The following is an 18,590-nucleotide window of genomic DNA, read 5'->3' as shown; positions in this document are numbered from 1 at the left end:
TTTTGGTGGTTTTTTGCACATTCTATTAATTTTTTTTTTATTTTTGATTATTATGGATAGAAGGAATAAGATCTAGTGTTAGGAAGCTCACTGGGCAACAGTAGTCAACAATAATTTATTGTATATTTCAAAATAACTAGAAGAGTGGAATTGGAATGTTCCTAATACAAATAAATGGTAAATGCTTGAGGTGATGGATACCCCAGTTACCCTGATATGATCATTACGTATTGTATGCTTGTATCAAAATATCACATGCACCCCAAAAGTGAGTTTTAAATATGCTGTATTTTTAACATTTTGTATGATAATAGAAACAAACTACTGCCTGGTTTTATCTATTGAATATAGTATTAAAATTGACGTCTGATTGTTATTAAGACTTTAATTTTAGGTTTTATCCTTCTTATGCTTGTAAAGAAAAACTTCTAACCATTGTTTTATTAGTTGATTGACGTGGTTTGTTGGAGGGGTATTTCTAGTGCAACTAGATTGTAGACTAAGTCGACAGGTTGTTTCAATGTTCTGTAGGCTGTTTTTGAGCTATTCCAGTTGTCAATGTGTATGTCTTTCAGTTGCTAGACTATAAGATACTTAAGATGAGGAATTATATTTATCTTTGTGTCCCCAGCATCTGTCGTAGTGCCTTGAATGCCATAGGTTTGTTGAAGTTGGTATTACTAATCTCTCAGAGAAGCAAGTGTTGCTCCTGAATAGCATAGCATTGCTGTTTTTCATGAGCAGGCACACATCAGACTACAAATTTCTTTCTCCTTGTTTGCCTTATATACATAAGTTTTCTTTTTTTTTTTTTTTTTGAGACAGTCACTCTATGCCTCAGGCTGGAGTGCAGTGGCGCGATCTCAGCTCACTGCAGCCTCTGCCTCCTGGGTTCAAGTGATTCTCGTGCCTCAGCCTCCCAGGTAGTTGGGATTACAGGCGTGCAGCGTATGTCCAGCTAATTGTTTGTATTTTTAATAGAGACTGGGTTTCACCAACATGGCCAGGCTGGTCTCAAACTCCTGGCCTCAAGTGATCTGCCCGCCTCGGTCTCCCAAAGTGCGGGGTTACAGGCATGAGCCACCACACCTGGCCCTCTGACTTCTTTACGTAAAGTTAGCTCTTGAATATTTTCTCCAGTGAAGAGCTATATAATCCCCACATATTTGTATTTCATTTAGAGTACATACTTTTGAATGCGAGTATGTCTGCCATTTAAATTAACAAAAATAATATAAAACAATTATCTGAATATCTAGTGTAAGATATACCATCTGGCATCTTCTGTGCAATCCATTTGTTCCATGTTGATGTTAGACATGCAGAATGTTAATGTAGGCAGAACAGTCCTCTCTCACATCTTCCCTTATTAATAAGATACCAGTAGTAATGGTAATATTGGTAATAATGATACTATATGTCTTATAACACTTTAGAATTAAGTGTTCAGTGTGCCTTTCCATACATTTTATTATTTAACCTTTGTGGTGATCCAATGAGATAGACAAGGCAAGTATTATCCCCGTATTAGAGATGAAGAGGTTCAGAGAGGCTAAATTCCTTACTCAGGGTCATGTAGCTAGGACGAGGTAGTACTAAGATTGTTAAACTTGGATTTTTTGACTTCTCCAGTGCTTTCAAAAAATTTATTTTCAGTTTGCAAGCTAACAAGTTCTGCTTCAGTGCTTTTCTGATACTTCATATATTTCATAGGACTTCACAGAAGCTGTTCTTCAAGTACATGGGGGGAATGTAGTCAAATGATTAAAGAGAATGTTAGTGGGTGACTGTTTTCTATTATTAACCAGTAGATACAAACATTTTCTTTTCCCAAATAGTAAATGATAAATTTTATATGTTACCATTAAGGAAATTCTGAGCATTATTATAACTACCATGCTGTATGATGAATTGATGTAAGCTCCACCATAACCTTGGAAGCAGAAATCGTGCCCCCTGATCCACCAGGAAGAGGTCACATTTACTGAAAATCTGTTTTATAGTTACCAGAGGGTAATTCAGGCCTCTGTATTACATTTTGACCTCTCTATTTGTGAAAGCCTTTTAGTTAGTGTTTGTTTTTTTTTTTTGAGACGGGGTCTCTCTGTCACCCAGGTTGGAGTGTAGTGGTGCCATCTCAGCTCACTGCAACCTCTGCCTCCTAGGTGCAAGCTGGGATCACAGGCCACAGGTGGATGTCACCATGCCCAACTAATTTTGTTGCATTTTTGGTAGAGATGAATTGCCCAGGCTGGTCTCAAACTCCTGAGCTCAGGCAGTCCACCCACCTTGGCCTCCCAAAGTGCTGGGATTGCAGGTGTGACTCACCACACCCGGCCCCTTTTAATTCTGTCAAAGCGTAAAATAGCTATGGAATGTGCTCTTTCGATATTCATCTAATTTGTACTAACTCCTAATTATTCGTTAATATCTGTTAACATACAATTGTTATCAATATAAAACTAATATTACAACAGTAAGTAAATATCAAGATAAATTTAGAATAAGTGGAAGGCTTCCACCATTTAGAATAAGTGGAAGGCTTATCTGATTGCAGTTTTATACTTGCCACTTTCAAAATAATGATTTTAACTTTTTGTATTGTAGTGATTTTTTGGTAACAGTGTTATTGAGATATAATTCATATATCACACAATTTACCCATTTACAGTGTACACAGTTCAGTGGTTTTTAGCATATTCAGATTTGGGCAAACATCACTACAATAAATTTTTAAACATTTTTATCACCCTCAAAAGAAACCCCATACCCTTTAGCATTCACTATTTCCCCTCCACTAGCCCTGTGCAAACTTTAGTCAGCTTTTAGTCTCTATGGATTTTCCCATTCTGGATGTTTGGTGTTGAATCATACAATATGTCATCTTTAGGGACTGGTTTATTTCGCTTAGCATAGTGTTTTGCAGCTTCATTGATACTGTACCATGTTCCAGTACTTCATTCTTTTTTGTGGCTGAGTAATACTGCACTGCATAGAAATTCTACCTTTTATTTATGCTTTCATCTATTGGTGGGCATATCCATTTGTCTTTCTGATCACCCATCTTTGCATTCTTTCAATATGCAGTAGTAATACTGCACTGCATAGATATTCTACCTTTTATTTATCCTTTCATCTATTGGTGGGCATAATTCTCTTTTCTATATACATCCACTGCAGTTTTTGCAAGTACAATACTAACTGTAACAAAGCCTTTGTAAATCATATGATGAGGTAAGAAACATGTAAACTGCCAATCAAAATTGCCATTTGGGTCATTTGTTTTTTGAAAACACAGTTATCCTATTGGAATTTTTACATCCACTGCAAGTAAAGCTAATACAAGTAAGCCAAGGGGACGTATAGCTAAGTCCAAAGCAAAATCCTCTTACAAGCAAAAACGAGAGTGCAACAGAAAAAGTTTCCTCTTTTCGGCTGTAATGCTGCTGTAAAAATTCATGTACAAGTTTTTGTGTGAACATATGTTTTCATTTCTCTTGGGTATATACCTCTGAATACAATGGTGGAGTCAAATGGTAACTCTTACCTTTAATATTTTGAGAAACTGCCAAACTGTTTCTCTTTTTTTGTTATTTTGTTTTTTGTTTTGTTTTGTTTGAGATGGGGTCTCGCTCTGTTGCCCAGGCTGGAGTGCAGTGGTGCGATCTTGGCACACTGCAGCCTCCGCCTCCTGGGTTCAAGTGATTTTCCTGCCTCAGCCTCCTGAGTAGCTGGGATTACAGGTACCTGCCACCGTGCCTGGCTAATTTTTTGTATTTTTAAAAGAAATGGAGTTTCACCATGTTGGCCAGGCTGGTCTCAAACTCCTGACCTCAAGTGATCCGCCCACCTTGGCCTCCCAAAGTTCAGGGATTACAGGCCTAAGCCACCACACCTGGTCTGCCAAACTGTTTTTCGTTATAACTACACTGTTGTGCATTCCCACCAGCAGTGTATGAGGGTTCTCATTTTTCTATGTCATAGCCAATACTTGTTATTTTGTTATTATCTGTTTATTACAGCCATTCTGGTTGGTGTGAAGGAACATCTCATTTGGGAATTGATTTGCATTTCCCTGATGACTAATGATGTGCACCATCTATCTCTTCGTGTGGTTGTTGGCTGTTTGTATATCTTCTTTGAAGAAATGCCTATTCATCTATTTTCTCTTTGGTTGCTTGTGCTTTTGGTGTCATTATATAAGAAACCATTGCCTAACTCATGCTCACAAGGATTTACTACTGTATTTTCTTCTAAGAGTTTTGTAGTTTTACCTTTTAAAATTTGGTCTTTAATACATTTTGAGATAATTTTTGTATATAATATGAGGTAGGGATTCAAATTCTTTCTTTTGCACATGGATATCAGTTTTTCTAGCAGCATTCATCAAGACTATTTTTTGCCCCATTGGAAATGTTTTGGGACCCTTGTCAAAAACCAATTTACTGTAAATGTGAGGGCTTACAATGATATTTTTAATACTAATGTGATGGTTACTTTCTAAAAGTACATATTGGCTTTGTTTTTATAGGTTACTATTCGAGCTTCACTTGGACCTCTCCAATCAAAATTACCAACTGCACCTTCCGGTTGTACTCCAGGCACTTCTTTTCTTCAGGTCACACCTCCGACATCTCAAAATACAACTGCTAAAAATCCTAGAAAATCTAATGCCGGTAGATCTAAGACAAGAAAGCCTCATGCACCTACATCCACTGCAAGTAAAGCTCATACAAGTAAGCCAAGAGGACGTATAGCTAAGTCCAAAGCAAAACCCTCTTACAAGCAAAAGCGACCACGCAACAGAAAAAATAAAATGAGCCTTGCTTTGAAGAACTTAAGGTAATATCTTTTATTTCTGATATACAATACAAATTTAATCTTAAGTATGAAATTTACCATATCACAGAACCCTCTTACACATTTACATGATAATCACTTATCTGGCATAAAGACCAAGCAAATGAGAAAAAGTTACTTTTTACAACTACTGAGCAGAACTTGAGTCATTGTGTTTATTCTCTAATTTTCATCTTTTACACTAATCTTTTATTTTATGCTTTTATCTTATGATAGATTAATTGGTTTATTTGATCCCTTTTATTCCAGGGAAATGTTAACTGGTGTTAAATTTTTTGCACTTATTCTAGCTTGTTTCAAAGCAAATTTTCAAATTATGAGTCTACTTAAAGATCAATTTAGGGCCGGGCGCAGTGGCTCAAGCCTGTAATCCTAGCACTTTGGGAGGCCGAGACGGGCGGATCACAAGGTCAGGAGATCAAGACCATCCTGGCTAACACAGTGAAACCCCGTCTCTACTAAAAAATACAAAAAACTAGCCAAGCGAGGTGGCGGGCACCTGTAGTCCCAGCTACTCGGGAGGCTGAGGCAGGAGAATGGCATAAACCTGGGAGGCGGAGCTTGCAGTGAGCTGAGATCTGGCCACTGCACTCCAGCCTGGGAGACAGAGCCAGACTCTGTCTCAAAAAAAAAAAAAAAAAAAAGATCAATTGAAACATTTTGGGTTCAGTTAGTAAAATGTTAATAAGATTTTCCCCTATTATTTTTGTTTTATAATCTATTTTTATCATTTTTTTTCCATCTCCATAAGGTGTCGTCGGGGAATTCACAAGTGCATTGAATGTCATTCCAAAATAAAAGATTTTGCAAGCCACTTTTCTATATACATCCACTGCAGTTTTTGCAAGTACAATACTAACTGTAACAAAGCCTTTGTAAATCATATGATGAGGTAAGAAACATGTAAACTGCCAATCAAAATTGCCATTTGGGTCATTTGTTTTTTGAAAACAGAGTTATCCTATTGGAAGCAAGTTTGTCTCATCAAGGAACTAAAAGGATCTAGCAATAGGAACTTCTAAGATGTTCCTTGTACTATTTTCCAGCATAGTAACTCATAAAATTACTGTGACAAAAACTCTTAAGAACAATTAGACTAATGAAACTAAAATGAGTTTGTTAGGGAAATTTGTTTTTCTATGGGACTTTTTTTTTCTTTTATGTCTTTCAGAAAGTGGTTTTTTCAATATATTTATCAAATAAATATGATCAGCTCTTGCATTCCACATCTGTGGATTCAACCAACTGTAAATCAAAAGAGTTTTAAAAAATTACGTCTCTACTGAACATGAACAAACCTTTTTCCCATCGTCATTCTCTAAACAATACAGTATAAAACTATGTAATAGCAGTTACATTGTATTAGGTATCATAGGTTTACAAATAATCTAGAGATGATTTAAAGTGTACAGCAGGATATGTATAGTTTATATACAAGTACTATGCCATTTTATATCAGAGACTTGAGTCTCTGCAGATTTGGATGCCTGCAGAGGAGGTCCTAGAAGCAATCCACCATGGATACAGGGACCCCTGTATATGTAATCTCTTGAGTCTTATCCTCTTCAAAGCGATCACTTTGAGAGACTCCAGGCTTTTTAATGATGCTAAGAACATTATCCTGTCTCTGTCTCCCACATCTGTCTGTCCATTTGTCTTTCTGATCATCCATCTTTGCATTCATTCAATGAAACATAAGCGACTGTAGGAATATTCCAGTCATGATGCTACCATTGGAGTTCCTTTTCATGCATTGATTCAACTTAATTTGAGCACCTATGATGTACTCTACACAAGGGAAAAAACTTCAGAGCCCCCCTTACTTTCATTTGAACCTCATTCGTAGGGGCTTGCCTTATTCTTTCAGAATGGATTTTATTTTAAATTACCAAAAAGTGTCCACATATAAGTTGATTATTCCAATTAAGATAGTTCCATTTATTTTCAGTTAGAAATAAGATATAACTAGCCAGGCACAATGGCTCATGCCTATAATCCCAGCACTTTCAGAGGCCAAGGAGAGGGGATTGCTTGAGCCTAGGAGTTCAAGACCAGCCTGGGCAACATAGCAAGACCTCATCTCTATTTTTAAAAAAGAAAAAAGAAATAGGTATAACCAATGAAAGTGGTTTTCTTGCAGATTATCAAAAGACCTCTATATTATTTTCTGCTCATAATCAGCTACCACTCTGAAGGATTCACCCACATTTTGATGGCTTCAGCACCTGGCTTGCAGGGGTTTTTTTCCCTTTGGTGATCAACCTGACCTTATGATACCTTTACTTCTTTAGTGCTAGCACTTTACATCCCTTTCTGCTTTGTTGTATCCCCTTTCTTAACACCATCCCATTTTACCTCATTGTAGACAATACTTACTTTGAATTCTCATTACCCCATGACTTTCAGGGTCTTGACTCCTTTTTTCTAGTCCAGTAGTATCAATTCAATTTTGTAGCCAACCACACCCTTAAGGTCTTCTGTTTTGAATGCTGCTTTGTTTCTGTCCTAAATTCATTTGTATCTTCAGTCATGCTTAGTCTTGCTCTCTTTGCATCTTTTATCCTTTTTGATGTATCCCTATCTCGGTTCTAGACTACCATACCATGCTCAATTCAGTCAGCTCTGAATTCGTGATCTTTAATTTGGTCCTACCTTTTTAAAAATACCACTTTGTGTTTTGTTTGTTTGCTTGTTTGTGTTTTTGAGACGGAGTCTTTCTCTGTCACCCAGGCTGGAGTGCAACGGCATGATCTCGGCTCACTGCAAGCTCCGCCTCCCGGGTTCACGCCATTCTGCTGTCTCAGCCTCCCCAGCAGCTGGGACTACAGGTGCCCGCCACCATGCCCAGCTAATTTTTTTTTTTTTTTTTGGTATCTTTAGTAGAGACGGGGTTTCACCCTGTTAGCCAGGATAGTCTCGATCTGCTGACCTCGTGATCCGCCCGCCTCGGCCTTCCAAAGTGCTGGGATTACAGGCGTGAGCCACCAAGCCCAGCCAAAAATACCGCTTTGTTTTTATCTACAACATCTGTCAGATTTTATTCTAGTCCCTCAGTTGTTAACTTTGCCTAATAATTACTCAGAGGTCATACTTTTTGTTTTTCTCAAGATTAACTTTTTCGTGTCTCAAGGTTTTTTTTCTTTCAGCCATTAATCTCAAAAAACAGACATGTCCCACTGTTTTTAAGTTAACCCTGTTCGTCATCTCTTGCATTTCCTCCACATCCTTATTTCATTACTTTGGACCTTCAGTTCATCTCTTTCTCTCTACCACATTCATTGTGTCTGCAGATATTTTCAGGCATATTTTTAGGATGAGGAAAATCTGCCTTTACTTTGCATGTTTTCTTGTCCTCGTTTTACCATCAACATTTGTAAAGAGTATTCTTTACTAGCCTGTTTGTCATTTTTTGACCCTTTGTGATTTGAGTGTCGCCCACCACCCCCACCTACATGCAGCTAAAGCTGCTCCTTTAAAGGTTATCAGTCATATCCCAACCACTGGATATACTCATTTTTCATTCTTCCTCCTCTGTGACTTCTTCAGAGTATTTGACATTTTTGATCACTTACTTTTGGAACTCTTCTCAACTTCTGTTAAACTGTTACCACCGTTTTTCTTCTTTCCTTTTGGCTGCTCCTGCTCTATATCTTTTCTCCCTTCAACTGTTCTTGTCCCCTTATAATCCCTTTCTTGGTACCTTAACCATTCTTAAAGTTCTCTCTTTTACCTTTCAACTGTAAATCCTCTGATTTCAATGCTGAGTTTCCCTGAGACCCCACTCTGTTTCTAACTAGGATTCAAACCACTTTTACTTCAGTACCCTTTAAGCTCAGTCTTGACTGTTTCAGGGCATCATTTGCATAAACATGGAGCACCAGCTAGAAATAATTTACTATCCCAAGTTTTTGAAACCCATTGAGTTCTGTTGATCTGCCACCATACATTCTAGCTTCCTGAGAGTCCACCTTCTGCAATATTCCAGTCTGCCTCTTCCACTACTATAGTGGTTCTGCACCTATACCCCAGTTTCTCTAAAGCAGACCCTAGCCAACCCTTCCCCTAGTACACTGCTATGAGTAATGTTATTCTCTTATTCTGTGCCAAACACTTGGCTGCCCTAATGAGGCTTTAATTCTGCCCCTAATTTATAGAGGATTAAATTGGAAAACATTTTTGGCATTACTTAAACCCATGTGTCATTCCATCCTCCTCTCTCCCATTTTCCGTAGGCTCACCAACTGTCTTGCAGAACCTTCAGCCCCATTCTATCCCCAAACATTCCCAACTGACCTAAAGTTACATTCATAACCTTTTCCTAATTTCTGGTGAGCCCCTGCACTGTCATCACACACATTGAGCTCTTACTCATCATTAACCTCGTCTAGAACTGAAAGCTTCCACTTCTACTCTTCTAAGGGCCTCATAGGTCCCTTTGCTTTTCCCCTACTTCAGGGGCACATTGTTTCCCTCATTACTTCAGGTACCTCGCTCTGAATGGTGCACCCTCACTCCTACTCGGTGTGGACTTTTGTCATAGGTTTGAGTTCTGTATGTTCAGAGGCTTCATTTTCTCAGAGGTTGAGTACCTTTATTCCCAGGCTATGCCAACTCCATTGCGAGAAGACAGGCCCCCAAAATTGATCTATCTTCCCCAATGTATAGATTCTTCATATTCAGTATCTAAAGTAGTTTTTTCTTATTCTTGATTATTCTCTGGAAGGCTCCTCTCCTTCCCTCTCATTTCACCCTCTGCGAAGTATCTGATCAGCACAGCCAGTCATAGGAATCATTCCTTTCTTTGAGTTCTGTAACATTCGCTCTTCTGCCTCACATGTGTCTCTATTATCTATTTGAGAGAGAAGCTCTTTCTTTGTATTCACCATAGTGCCTATTCTGAGGATATTTTCTTGAAATTAACAGCTAGCCAGAATCTTTATTTTCCCATGCATATATAGTATGCTGGTGATGGTTACCTTGTGTCTGAGGGTAACTGTTGACCTGCTGTGTGGGGTCTGTCAGTGCAAGACAGGGCTAGTGCTTCTCAAACTAGCTTGCATAAGAATCAGCTGGAAAACTTGGGAAAACAGATTTCTGGGCCCCACTGCCAGAGATTGGTTCACTATGTTTGCAGTAAGGCCTTAAACTTTGTGTTTCTAACAAGCTTCTAGGTAGGCTGATGATGCTGGTCCATGGACCACACTTTGAGTAATACTGTGCTAGGCTAATCCTGGCTAATCTTGCCTGGTTTTCTAACACAGGAAAGCTTTCCTTATCAATTTAAAGGGAGGCATAAAAGCTATTACCATTGGCTCTGAAGTTTGATTAGTGGTTTTCTGATCTGTGTATAGGAGAAGCATTGTTTTAATTCTTGAGCTCTGCTTCCCTTAATTTGCTCTCTTTGAAAGTTCTCCTGGTAATTGCAAAGGATTCTTTAAATGTTTCATGTTTATTGAATTAAGCAATGGCATTTATCTCAAGTAGTGTTTACTTCAGGATCATTCAGATTATCCCCCTTCCCAAACATACTAAGATTAAAATGTAATGAATAATTATTATTCTCCAGCCTGGGTGACAGAGCAAGACTCTGAAACAAAAAATAATTATTTTAACAATTTCTATCATAGCAAAATACATTATCAAATATCTTTTAAATTGTTCTTACTCTTAATAGTTAAAAAATTTTTAATTTGACACTGCATTTTTAACTCAAGCATTTTTTTTTTACTAATGGTGAGATACTGATCATCTAAGAAAATTCTCAGGGAAATATGTAATTAGAAAATATACAGGTAAAGTGGAATGTAAGTTAAAATTCTTGAATTAAACAGAGATGACTATCTTTGTCCATTCAGGCTGCTATAACAAAATACCATAGACTGGGTAGCTTATAAACAACAGAAATTTATTTCTCACAGTTCTGGAGGCTGGAAAGTCCACGATCAAGGTGCCGGCAGATTCGGTGTCTGGGTGAGGGCCCATTCCTCATAGTCAGCACCTTCTCACTGCGTCCTCACATGGTGGAAGGGGCACACTGGCTCTCTAGGATCTCTTTTATAAGTGCACTAATCTCATAAGGGCTCTGCCCTTATGACCTAATCACCTCCCAAAGGCCCCACCTCTTATTACCATCACTTTGGGGGTTAAGATTTTAACATGAATTTTGGGGTGACACAGAAATTCAGATTATAGCAATAACCAACAGCATTTTATTATTTAGATCGTGATCTTTTATTCAAAACTAAGAAATTAGGCATTGGCTTGAAATGTGGTCATAAAATTAATATGGCGTTGTATAATAAAATTAATAAAATCTTGTTTGTCTCGTGTTTCTCAAGCTCTCATAGCAACCATCCAGGCAAACGGTTTTGTATTTTCAAGAAGCATTCAGGAACTCTCAGGTAATCATTGATCTTTTTTTTTGTTTTTCTTTCCATTGAAATATTGCAGTAACTTTTTAAAACTGATGTTGGAGTGCCTACTTTGGAAATGATAGAGTTCTGTTTATTATATCCTTAGACCAAAGTTGGAGAGATAGCCTATCATTTCTGACTAAACTCTCTGTAGTGTCAAGCATTAAGATGAAACCTTCTTGCATATGCATTTGTAAAATAACAAAAATAAGGTTCTCCAACCATATCTGAATAGAAGGAAGTTTTTGAAAATACCATAATACTTGAAATCAATATATAGCCTTCATAATTCTTAATGTTTTTAGAATTAAAGTATATAACTTGTTTACTGTACAGAAAAAAGTACTGATAAATATTTCTAAAGGCATTGATAATTACCATTGGTTACACCACACACACTTAGCTCAGAATCCACTAAAACATCTATTTTTTTACATTATTTTGATATCTTTTTGACTCCATCTTCCTTTGTTAATTATTTTGCTCATGTTGACGGATGTTTGCCAGGCACATAGTACCTGGAACATAGTAGGCACTTGGTAAATATTTGTTGAATAAGTTAATGTTTATGTTGAAAATGAATTATGTGGATAATGTTGGACCAAGAGCTCATAGAGGAAATTTTTATTGTATTTTTAAAACATACTCGTGTTAGGCTGGGTACGGTGGCTCACACCTGTAAACCTAGCACTTTGGGAGGCCGAGGCGGGTGGATCACCTGAGGTCAGGAGTTCGAGACTAGCCTGGCCAACATGGCGAAACCCTGTCTCTACTAAAAATACCAAAATTAGCCGGGCATGGTGGCTATAATCCCAGCTACTTGGGAGACTGAGGCAGGAGAATCACTTGAACCCGGAGGGCAGAGGTTGCAGTGAGCCGAGATCGCGCCACTTCGCTCCAGCCTGTGCAAAAGAGCAAACAAAACTCCCGTCTAAAAAAAAAAAAAAATTTATGCTATTTTTAAAACATTGAATTCGAGGAATTAGAAAAGAGTAAAATATATTAGGTGTTACCTTTACTGAAAAATGCTTTGTAAGAATGAAAAGAGATTTAATTCTAAAAATGAGATTTCACTTTGATTTTTACCACGTGATGGTCAAGCTCAATTGTATGCTTAGTTTTTAAATGAACTGTATGATTTGAAAGATCTGAGGTGCTTTTTTTTTCAACTCGAGTGGATCTCACATCTAAATAGAAAATTGGTCAAATTCTGTGTATGGGCCAGGTGCAGCGGCTCCCACCTGTAATCCCAGCACTTTGGGAGGCCAAGGCGGGTGGATCACTTGAGGCCAGGAGTTCAGGATCAGCCTGGCCAACATGGCGAAACTCCATCTCTACTAAAAATACAAAAATTCGCCTGGCATGGTGGTGCATGCCTGTCATCCCAGCTACTCGGGAGGCTGAGGCACGAGAATTGCTTGAACCTGGAAGGCAGAGGTTGCAGTGAGCCAAGATTGCGCCACTATACCCCAGCATGGGTGACAGAGTGAGACTCAGTCTCAGAAAATTTTTTTAAAAATCTGTGTATGGACATAGCATTTTATATTTCTATAAACAATTTTTTCATAATTACTATTTTGTTAAAATGAAATATTCATTCTTTAGCTATTTATTGTGCACCTATCATGTATAACACAATGTAGCAAGTCCTATACAGATGACCATGATGAAGAAGAAGGCTTGTACCAACCGTCAAGGAATGTACAATTTATTAAAGGGATAAAAGGTGTGAACAGTAATACAAAGAGGTTCCTAGTAAGTGCAATAAGAGATCCTGATTTCAAAGGGGAGAGAGGTTTCTACTTAAAAGAAGAGGCACAGGGGCGTTCTAGTTGGAAGAAATAACATTAATAAAAGTTCAGAAAGGAAAAAACAGAAACTACACATTCTTCTGAATCACAATGGAGTAATTTTGGAGTAACTAGGAGTAAAATTTGGATGAAGCACGAAGTTCATATAGCATAGTATTATACTAAGATCAAAGTTGGCCGGGCGCAGTGACTCAAGCCTGTAATCCCAGCACTTTGGGAGGCTGAGGTGGGTGGATCACCTGAGGTCAGGAGTTCAAGACCAACCTAGCCAACATGGCAAAACCCTATCTCTACTAAAAATAGAAAAAAATTAGCCGGGCGTGGTGGTGTGCACCTGTAATCGCAGCTACTCGGAGGCTGAGGCAAGAGAATCGCTTGAACCCAGGAGGTGGAAGTTGCAGTGAGCCGAGATCGCGCCCCTGCACTCCAGGCTGGGCGACAGAGTGGGGCTCCATTCCAAAAATAAAAAAAGATCAGTCTGGGGAGATAGTTTTGAACTTAGATCCAGATTGTTGAATCCTTGAAAACAAGGCCTAGGGAGTTTGGGCTTAATTTTCATTTGGAAGACATTGGGGGGGAAGCCATTGATGTTTTGAGTAGAATCAAGGGTGCTGAAGGAAGATCACTTTGGAGGAGTATACAAGATGAGTTGTAGCTGCATGAGACACATAGACTGGTTAAGGCTATTGTAGTGGTTAAGACTTACTTAATAAAGCCCTGGGCTAAGGTGGTGGAGTGGTATCACATCATGTTTAAGAGCATGGGCTTCAGAATCAAAGGGCTCCATTTCCAACCTGATCCTGGCCTCAGTAGATTACTGAAACTAATTCTGTCCTCTGTAAAAGGGTAATAATTATAGCACCTATCTCTTCGGGTTGCCATGAGATTTAGATCAGACAATATGTCTAAAACCCTCAGACTGGCATAGAGTAAGTACTCAATAAATTGTTAATATCATAAAATGTTTGAAATATTGAATGTTTTATGTAAGAAGAGAGTCAGAGATAACTAGAAATTTGAGCCCCAGTATTAGGGAAAGGGCATCATAAGAGAGACTTTTCCGCCTAAATTTCATGGGGAAAGCACATGATTCCAGTTTTATGAAGATAGTTTTTGATGTGCAGGAGTTCTGGCTAGGTGTAAATCCACAACAGGTTGTTAAAACTAGAGAAGTCAATGCAAGGTATGCCACTGGTTTCCTATACAGGTGAAATATTTAAGTTTAAAGTATCTGATGAACTTCAAAAGTATATGTATGCTTTGTTAATAAACTGATGATGATAATTACATGATTTTAAAACCTTCACATTTCTTTTCTAATTTTATCCTCATTTGACTAAGATATTAGATTGCAGAATCCACAGACTGTACCTTTTTTGGTTACTGTTGTATCCACAATACCTAGTAGTACAGTGTGGGTGAAGAAGGTTCTCAGCAAATGTATATTTATATATTTCAGTGAATGAATATTACATCCTTGCTTTGCAAGTAATAACTTGCACACATTACTTAAGTTGTTAAGGGAGACTGGGCTTTCAGTCAGTCTCTTGATGTCTAGCTTTCAGCTAGGCACAAGTTGAGAGGTGACAATTTATAAAGCACTAAATGTTAGCATAATTTGAATATGGCCATGCCATTTTCTTTTCCTTTTTTTTTTTTTTTTTTTTTTTTTTTGAGACGGAGTCTGACTGTCACCCAGGCTGGAGTGCAGTGGCACAATCTTGGCTCACTGTAACCTCTGCCTCTTGGGTTCAAGCAATTCTCCTGTCTCAGCCTCCAGAGTAGCTGGGGCTACAGACGCACGCCATGATGCCTAGCTAATTTTTCTATTTTTAGTAGAGATGAGGTTTCACCATACTGGTCAGGCTGGTCTCAAACTCCTGACCTCAGGTGATCCATGCCCCTCGGCCTCCCAAAGCGCTGGGATTATAGGCGTGAGCCACTGTGCCCGGCCAGCAATGCCATTTTCTGGAGAACCATTTTAGATATATCAAGTTCATATAACAAAGTTGGAAAATGACAGTTGTGGAGACTAAAATGCAAATCAAGTTAGTACATGGAAAAATAATTATTGAGCTCATAATATAATTATGGATTTTCATAAATGATAATATTTTTTGCTGTCTTCTTTTTTTTCATAGGGGCATTACTCTAGTGTGCCTTAAATGTGATTTCCTAGCTGATTCTTCTGGCTTAGATCGCATGGCTAAACACTTAAGTCAACGTAAAACTCATACTTGCCAAGTTATAATAGAGAATGGTATGTATATATAATTGTGTTTCTTTGATTTTCTGATACTTATTTCAGTATTTTTGATCAGATACCATATGGACCCATGTATTACATTGATAGTCTCACTCTTCATATACACTATTGTAAATGTAAAACTTTTTTGATTTCAGTTTCCGAAAGTACCTCAACTTCTGAACCCATTTCTGGGTAAGTTTAATTTTCCTTCGGTGCGGTTTGCTTTGATGGACTTTAGCACTGTTGTATTATTTTAATGTATCATTAATATAAATGAAAAATTTTAAAGTTGTTTTTGTTTTTGTTTTTAAAGCTGCTCATTGAAATAGATTCCTGCTCCATGGAGTTCATGCAACCTGGTGCAAGACAAGTTGGAAGTTCCTAAGTTCAAAGTTCTGAAGTGTTTTCTCACACAAAAGGCAGTTAAACAGCCAAGTTCATGACACTAGCTCTCATTCAGCTCTTTTCAGCTTTCAGATGCCACTAGATTCTCACTCCACCTTATCTTTGTGTCAGGTTAACATACCGTAACACATTTTTTTCTCCAATTGGCTCTCTCCAAAAATACCTTTTGTTTTTCTCTGCTATACTTGACTTGCCTTCATAATACTACATTCCAGATAATATGACTGTTCATCTTTTTCTGTCTGTTTTGTCTGCTTTCTTAATTTCTTATAAGTCTTACATGTTTAGGTCAGATAGCCATTTTTTCTTCATTCCTTGTTCATTACTGTTCTGTTTTTCATATTTTTCAAATGAAGAAGCAACGCATAAGTTTCAAAAAATATCCAGAGTACTCCTGGACAGTGTCCCCTTTTGATGGACACGACTGATGCCTGTTCTTTCTTTCCAAGAAATGTGAATTATTTGTGAGACCTCCTCTAGTTTGTGGCCTTAAGAGATCAGATCTTGGGGAGAGTCCCTTCCTACCTGACTGACCTCCCATAAGGTTGATGCTGATTTGGCCAGAGATGACCTCAAGGCCCACCAAATAGAGCACAACTTCCCACTGGGGGCTTTGGCTTTTGATCTTAAGCTTATGGGTCGATTCTAACCAAGAAAAGTCCATGAGATCACTGCTTCAACATCCAGGTTGACGTTTAACCATTTTGACTGCTGCTCTTTAATCTTACTCTAGCAGGCATGCAGTCCAAGGAATATAAAAATTCTTGTTGTGTGGGAACCAAGGTTACTTTCCTGTTCTTGGAAAAAGAAAATTTCTACAATTACAGTTCCCAAAGTCACAGTTCATGTTGTTTAAAGTTTTATCCAGTATTCTAGGAATTTTCAGCAATACTAATATTCACATTTTTAAACATTTTTTACATTTTGTTTTATTTTGGTAGCTTGGTTTTATATTGTTTTTAGATCAGTGCTTCAACATCCAGGTTGACGTTTAACCATTTTGGCTGCTGCTCTTTAATCTTCCTCTAGCAGACATGCAGTCCAAGGAATATCAAAATTCTGGTTGTATTGGGAACCAAGGTTACTTTCTTGTTTTTGGAAAAACAAAATTTCTACAGTTACGGTTCACAAAGTCAGTTATTCATGTTTTCATTTAAAGTTTTATCCAGTGTTATAGGAATTTTCAGCAATACTGATATTCTTTTTTTTTTTTTTTTTTTTTTTTTTTTTTTTTTTTTGTAGAGGGAGTCTTGCTCTGTGTCCCAGGCTGGAGTGTGCAGTGGCGTGATTTTGGCTCACTGCAAGCTGCCTCCTGGGTTCACGCCATTCTGCCTCAGCCTCCCAAGTACCTGGGATGACAGGCACCCGCCACCACGCCCAGCTAATTTTTAATTTTTTGTATTTTTAGTAGAGACGGGGTTTCACTGTGTTCACCAGGATGGTCCCGATCTCCTGACCTTGTGATCTGCCCACCTTGGCCTCCCAAAGTGCTGGGATTATAGGCATGAGCCACCGCACCCGGCCAATATTCACATTTTTAAACATTTTTTTTATTTTACTTTGGTAGCTTGGTTTTATATTGTTCTTAATCAAATTTATTTTACTCTATTTTGTTTTTCTGTCACCACTTTGTCCCAGATTCATGAAATTTGCTGATGTCCATTTTATGTCTACTTTTGAATTATTTGTGTTTGTTTTGTTTTTATTTCAAACTCCCAAGACATTTCTTAGAATTGTCTACAGATTTCGTGTAGCTACTTAACTGGTAGCTTCTTAATTTCATACTTGTCCAGACCATTAGACATTATTACATGCTCTATCTTGGGCCTATCATTAACATTAGCTTAGGGATTCTGATTTCAAAGACATAAAGAATTGGCAAAGCTCTTCTTACAGACCTTAAAACAAGTTTTAAAGGTACATTTCTGTTCATCTAATACATAATATCTTCTTAGCCATTAATGTAATTCCTCTGGATAAAGATAATATATTCAAAAAATATTGGGACCAAAAAATGCACTTGTTTCTTGCTCATATATATATAGATGTATATTTTTTTTAATTTGTTGTTTGTTTATTTTGGTTACATTGAATATAGATTTGCTGAACAGTTTTGATGTTATTTTTTTAATAAAATTTGTATTGTTAAAGTGCCTTGGAAATTTCTAATAAATAACTTCATATAAAAGCTGTCATACAACTATAGGAGCATTGCTTTGCTCCTAGTTCCGTGGAGCCTGATTGCTTGACCCGCAGACTGAAAGCTTTATCTACTGAGCACATCTTGCACTTTTTCCTCCAGCACAGTTAAAAGCAAACTATTTATACTTTACTAATGTCTTGAGCAGCTAGCAAAAGCCCCCTTTGTGATCTTAATAATCGTGAAGGTGGGTAGGCTCTGAAGTCGTTTGACTCAATGTGGGTGTTTTTTAACTCCAAAATTAGAACTGGACTGGATACAGTGGCTCATGCCAGTAATCCCCAACACTTTGAGAGGCTGAGGTGGGAGCCAGGAGTTTAAGACCAGCCAGGGCAACATACCAACACTCTTGTCTCTACCACAAAAAATATATTAGCTGGGTGTGGTGGCATATACCTATAGTCCTAGCTACTCAGGAGGCTGAGGCAGGAGGATCACTTGAGCCCAGGGGTTCAAGGCTGCAGTGAACTATGATCATGCCACTGCATTCCAGCCTAAGCCAGAGAGCAAGACCCTGTCTTTTTTAAAAAAAAAAAATCAAAACTGCTTTGATGATATACTTTGAAACATTGAAAGCCAGTGTCAGTGGCCACTGCCATGTAGTATACTCCTTGTAATTCATAGGAGTTGAATCGATTAATTTTAATTTTCCG

The 18,590-nt window shown here is 37.9% G+C and overlaps 1 protein-coding gene across 1 annotated transcript in view; it reads left to right on the top strand.

The window, feature by feature from the left end:
* ZNF280C (zinc finger protein 280C) overlaps positions 1-17,934 on the top strand; it is a 66,459-nt gene extending 48,525 nt beyond the window's left edge. The window contains exons 14-19 of the mRNA XM_025372499.1: positions 4,532-4,842; positions 5,612-5,752; positions 11,199-11,261; positions 15,226-15,344; positions 15,488-15,524; positions 15,646-17,934. Coding sequence (XP_025228284.1) covers positions 4,532-4,842; positions 5,612-5,752; positions 11,199-11,261; positions 15,226-15,344; positions 15,488-15,524; positions 15,646-15,661 — 687 coding nt within the window. The 3' untranslated portion in view covers positions 15,662-17,934. The remainder of the gene's footprint in view (positions 1-4,531; positions 4,843-5,611; positions 5,753-11,198; positions 11,262-15,225; positions 15,345-15,487; positions 15,525-15,645) is intronic.
* Positions 17,935-18,590: the final 656 nt, after the last annotated feature.

This window comes from Theropithecus gelada, chromosome X, assembly GCF_003255815.1.
Source record: "Theropithecus gelada isolate Dixy chromosome X, Tgel_1.0, whole genome shotgun sequence".
Lineage (NCBI taxonomy): Eukaryota > Metazoa > Chordata > Mammalia > Primates > Cercopithecidae > Theropithecus > Theropithecus gelada.
Note: the sequence above shows the minus strand (reverse complement) of the source record. Positions and strands in the feature narration are given on the sequence as shown.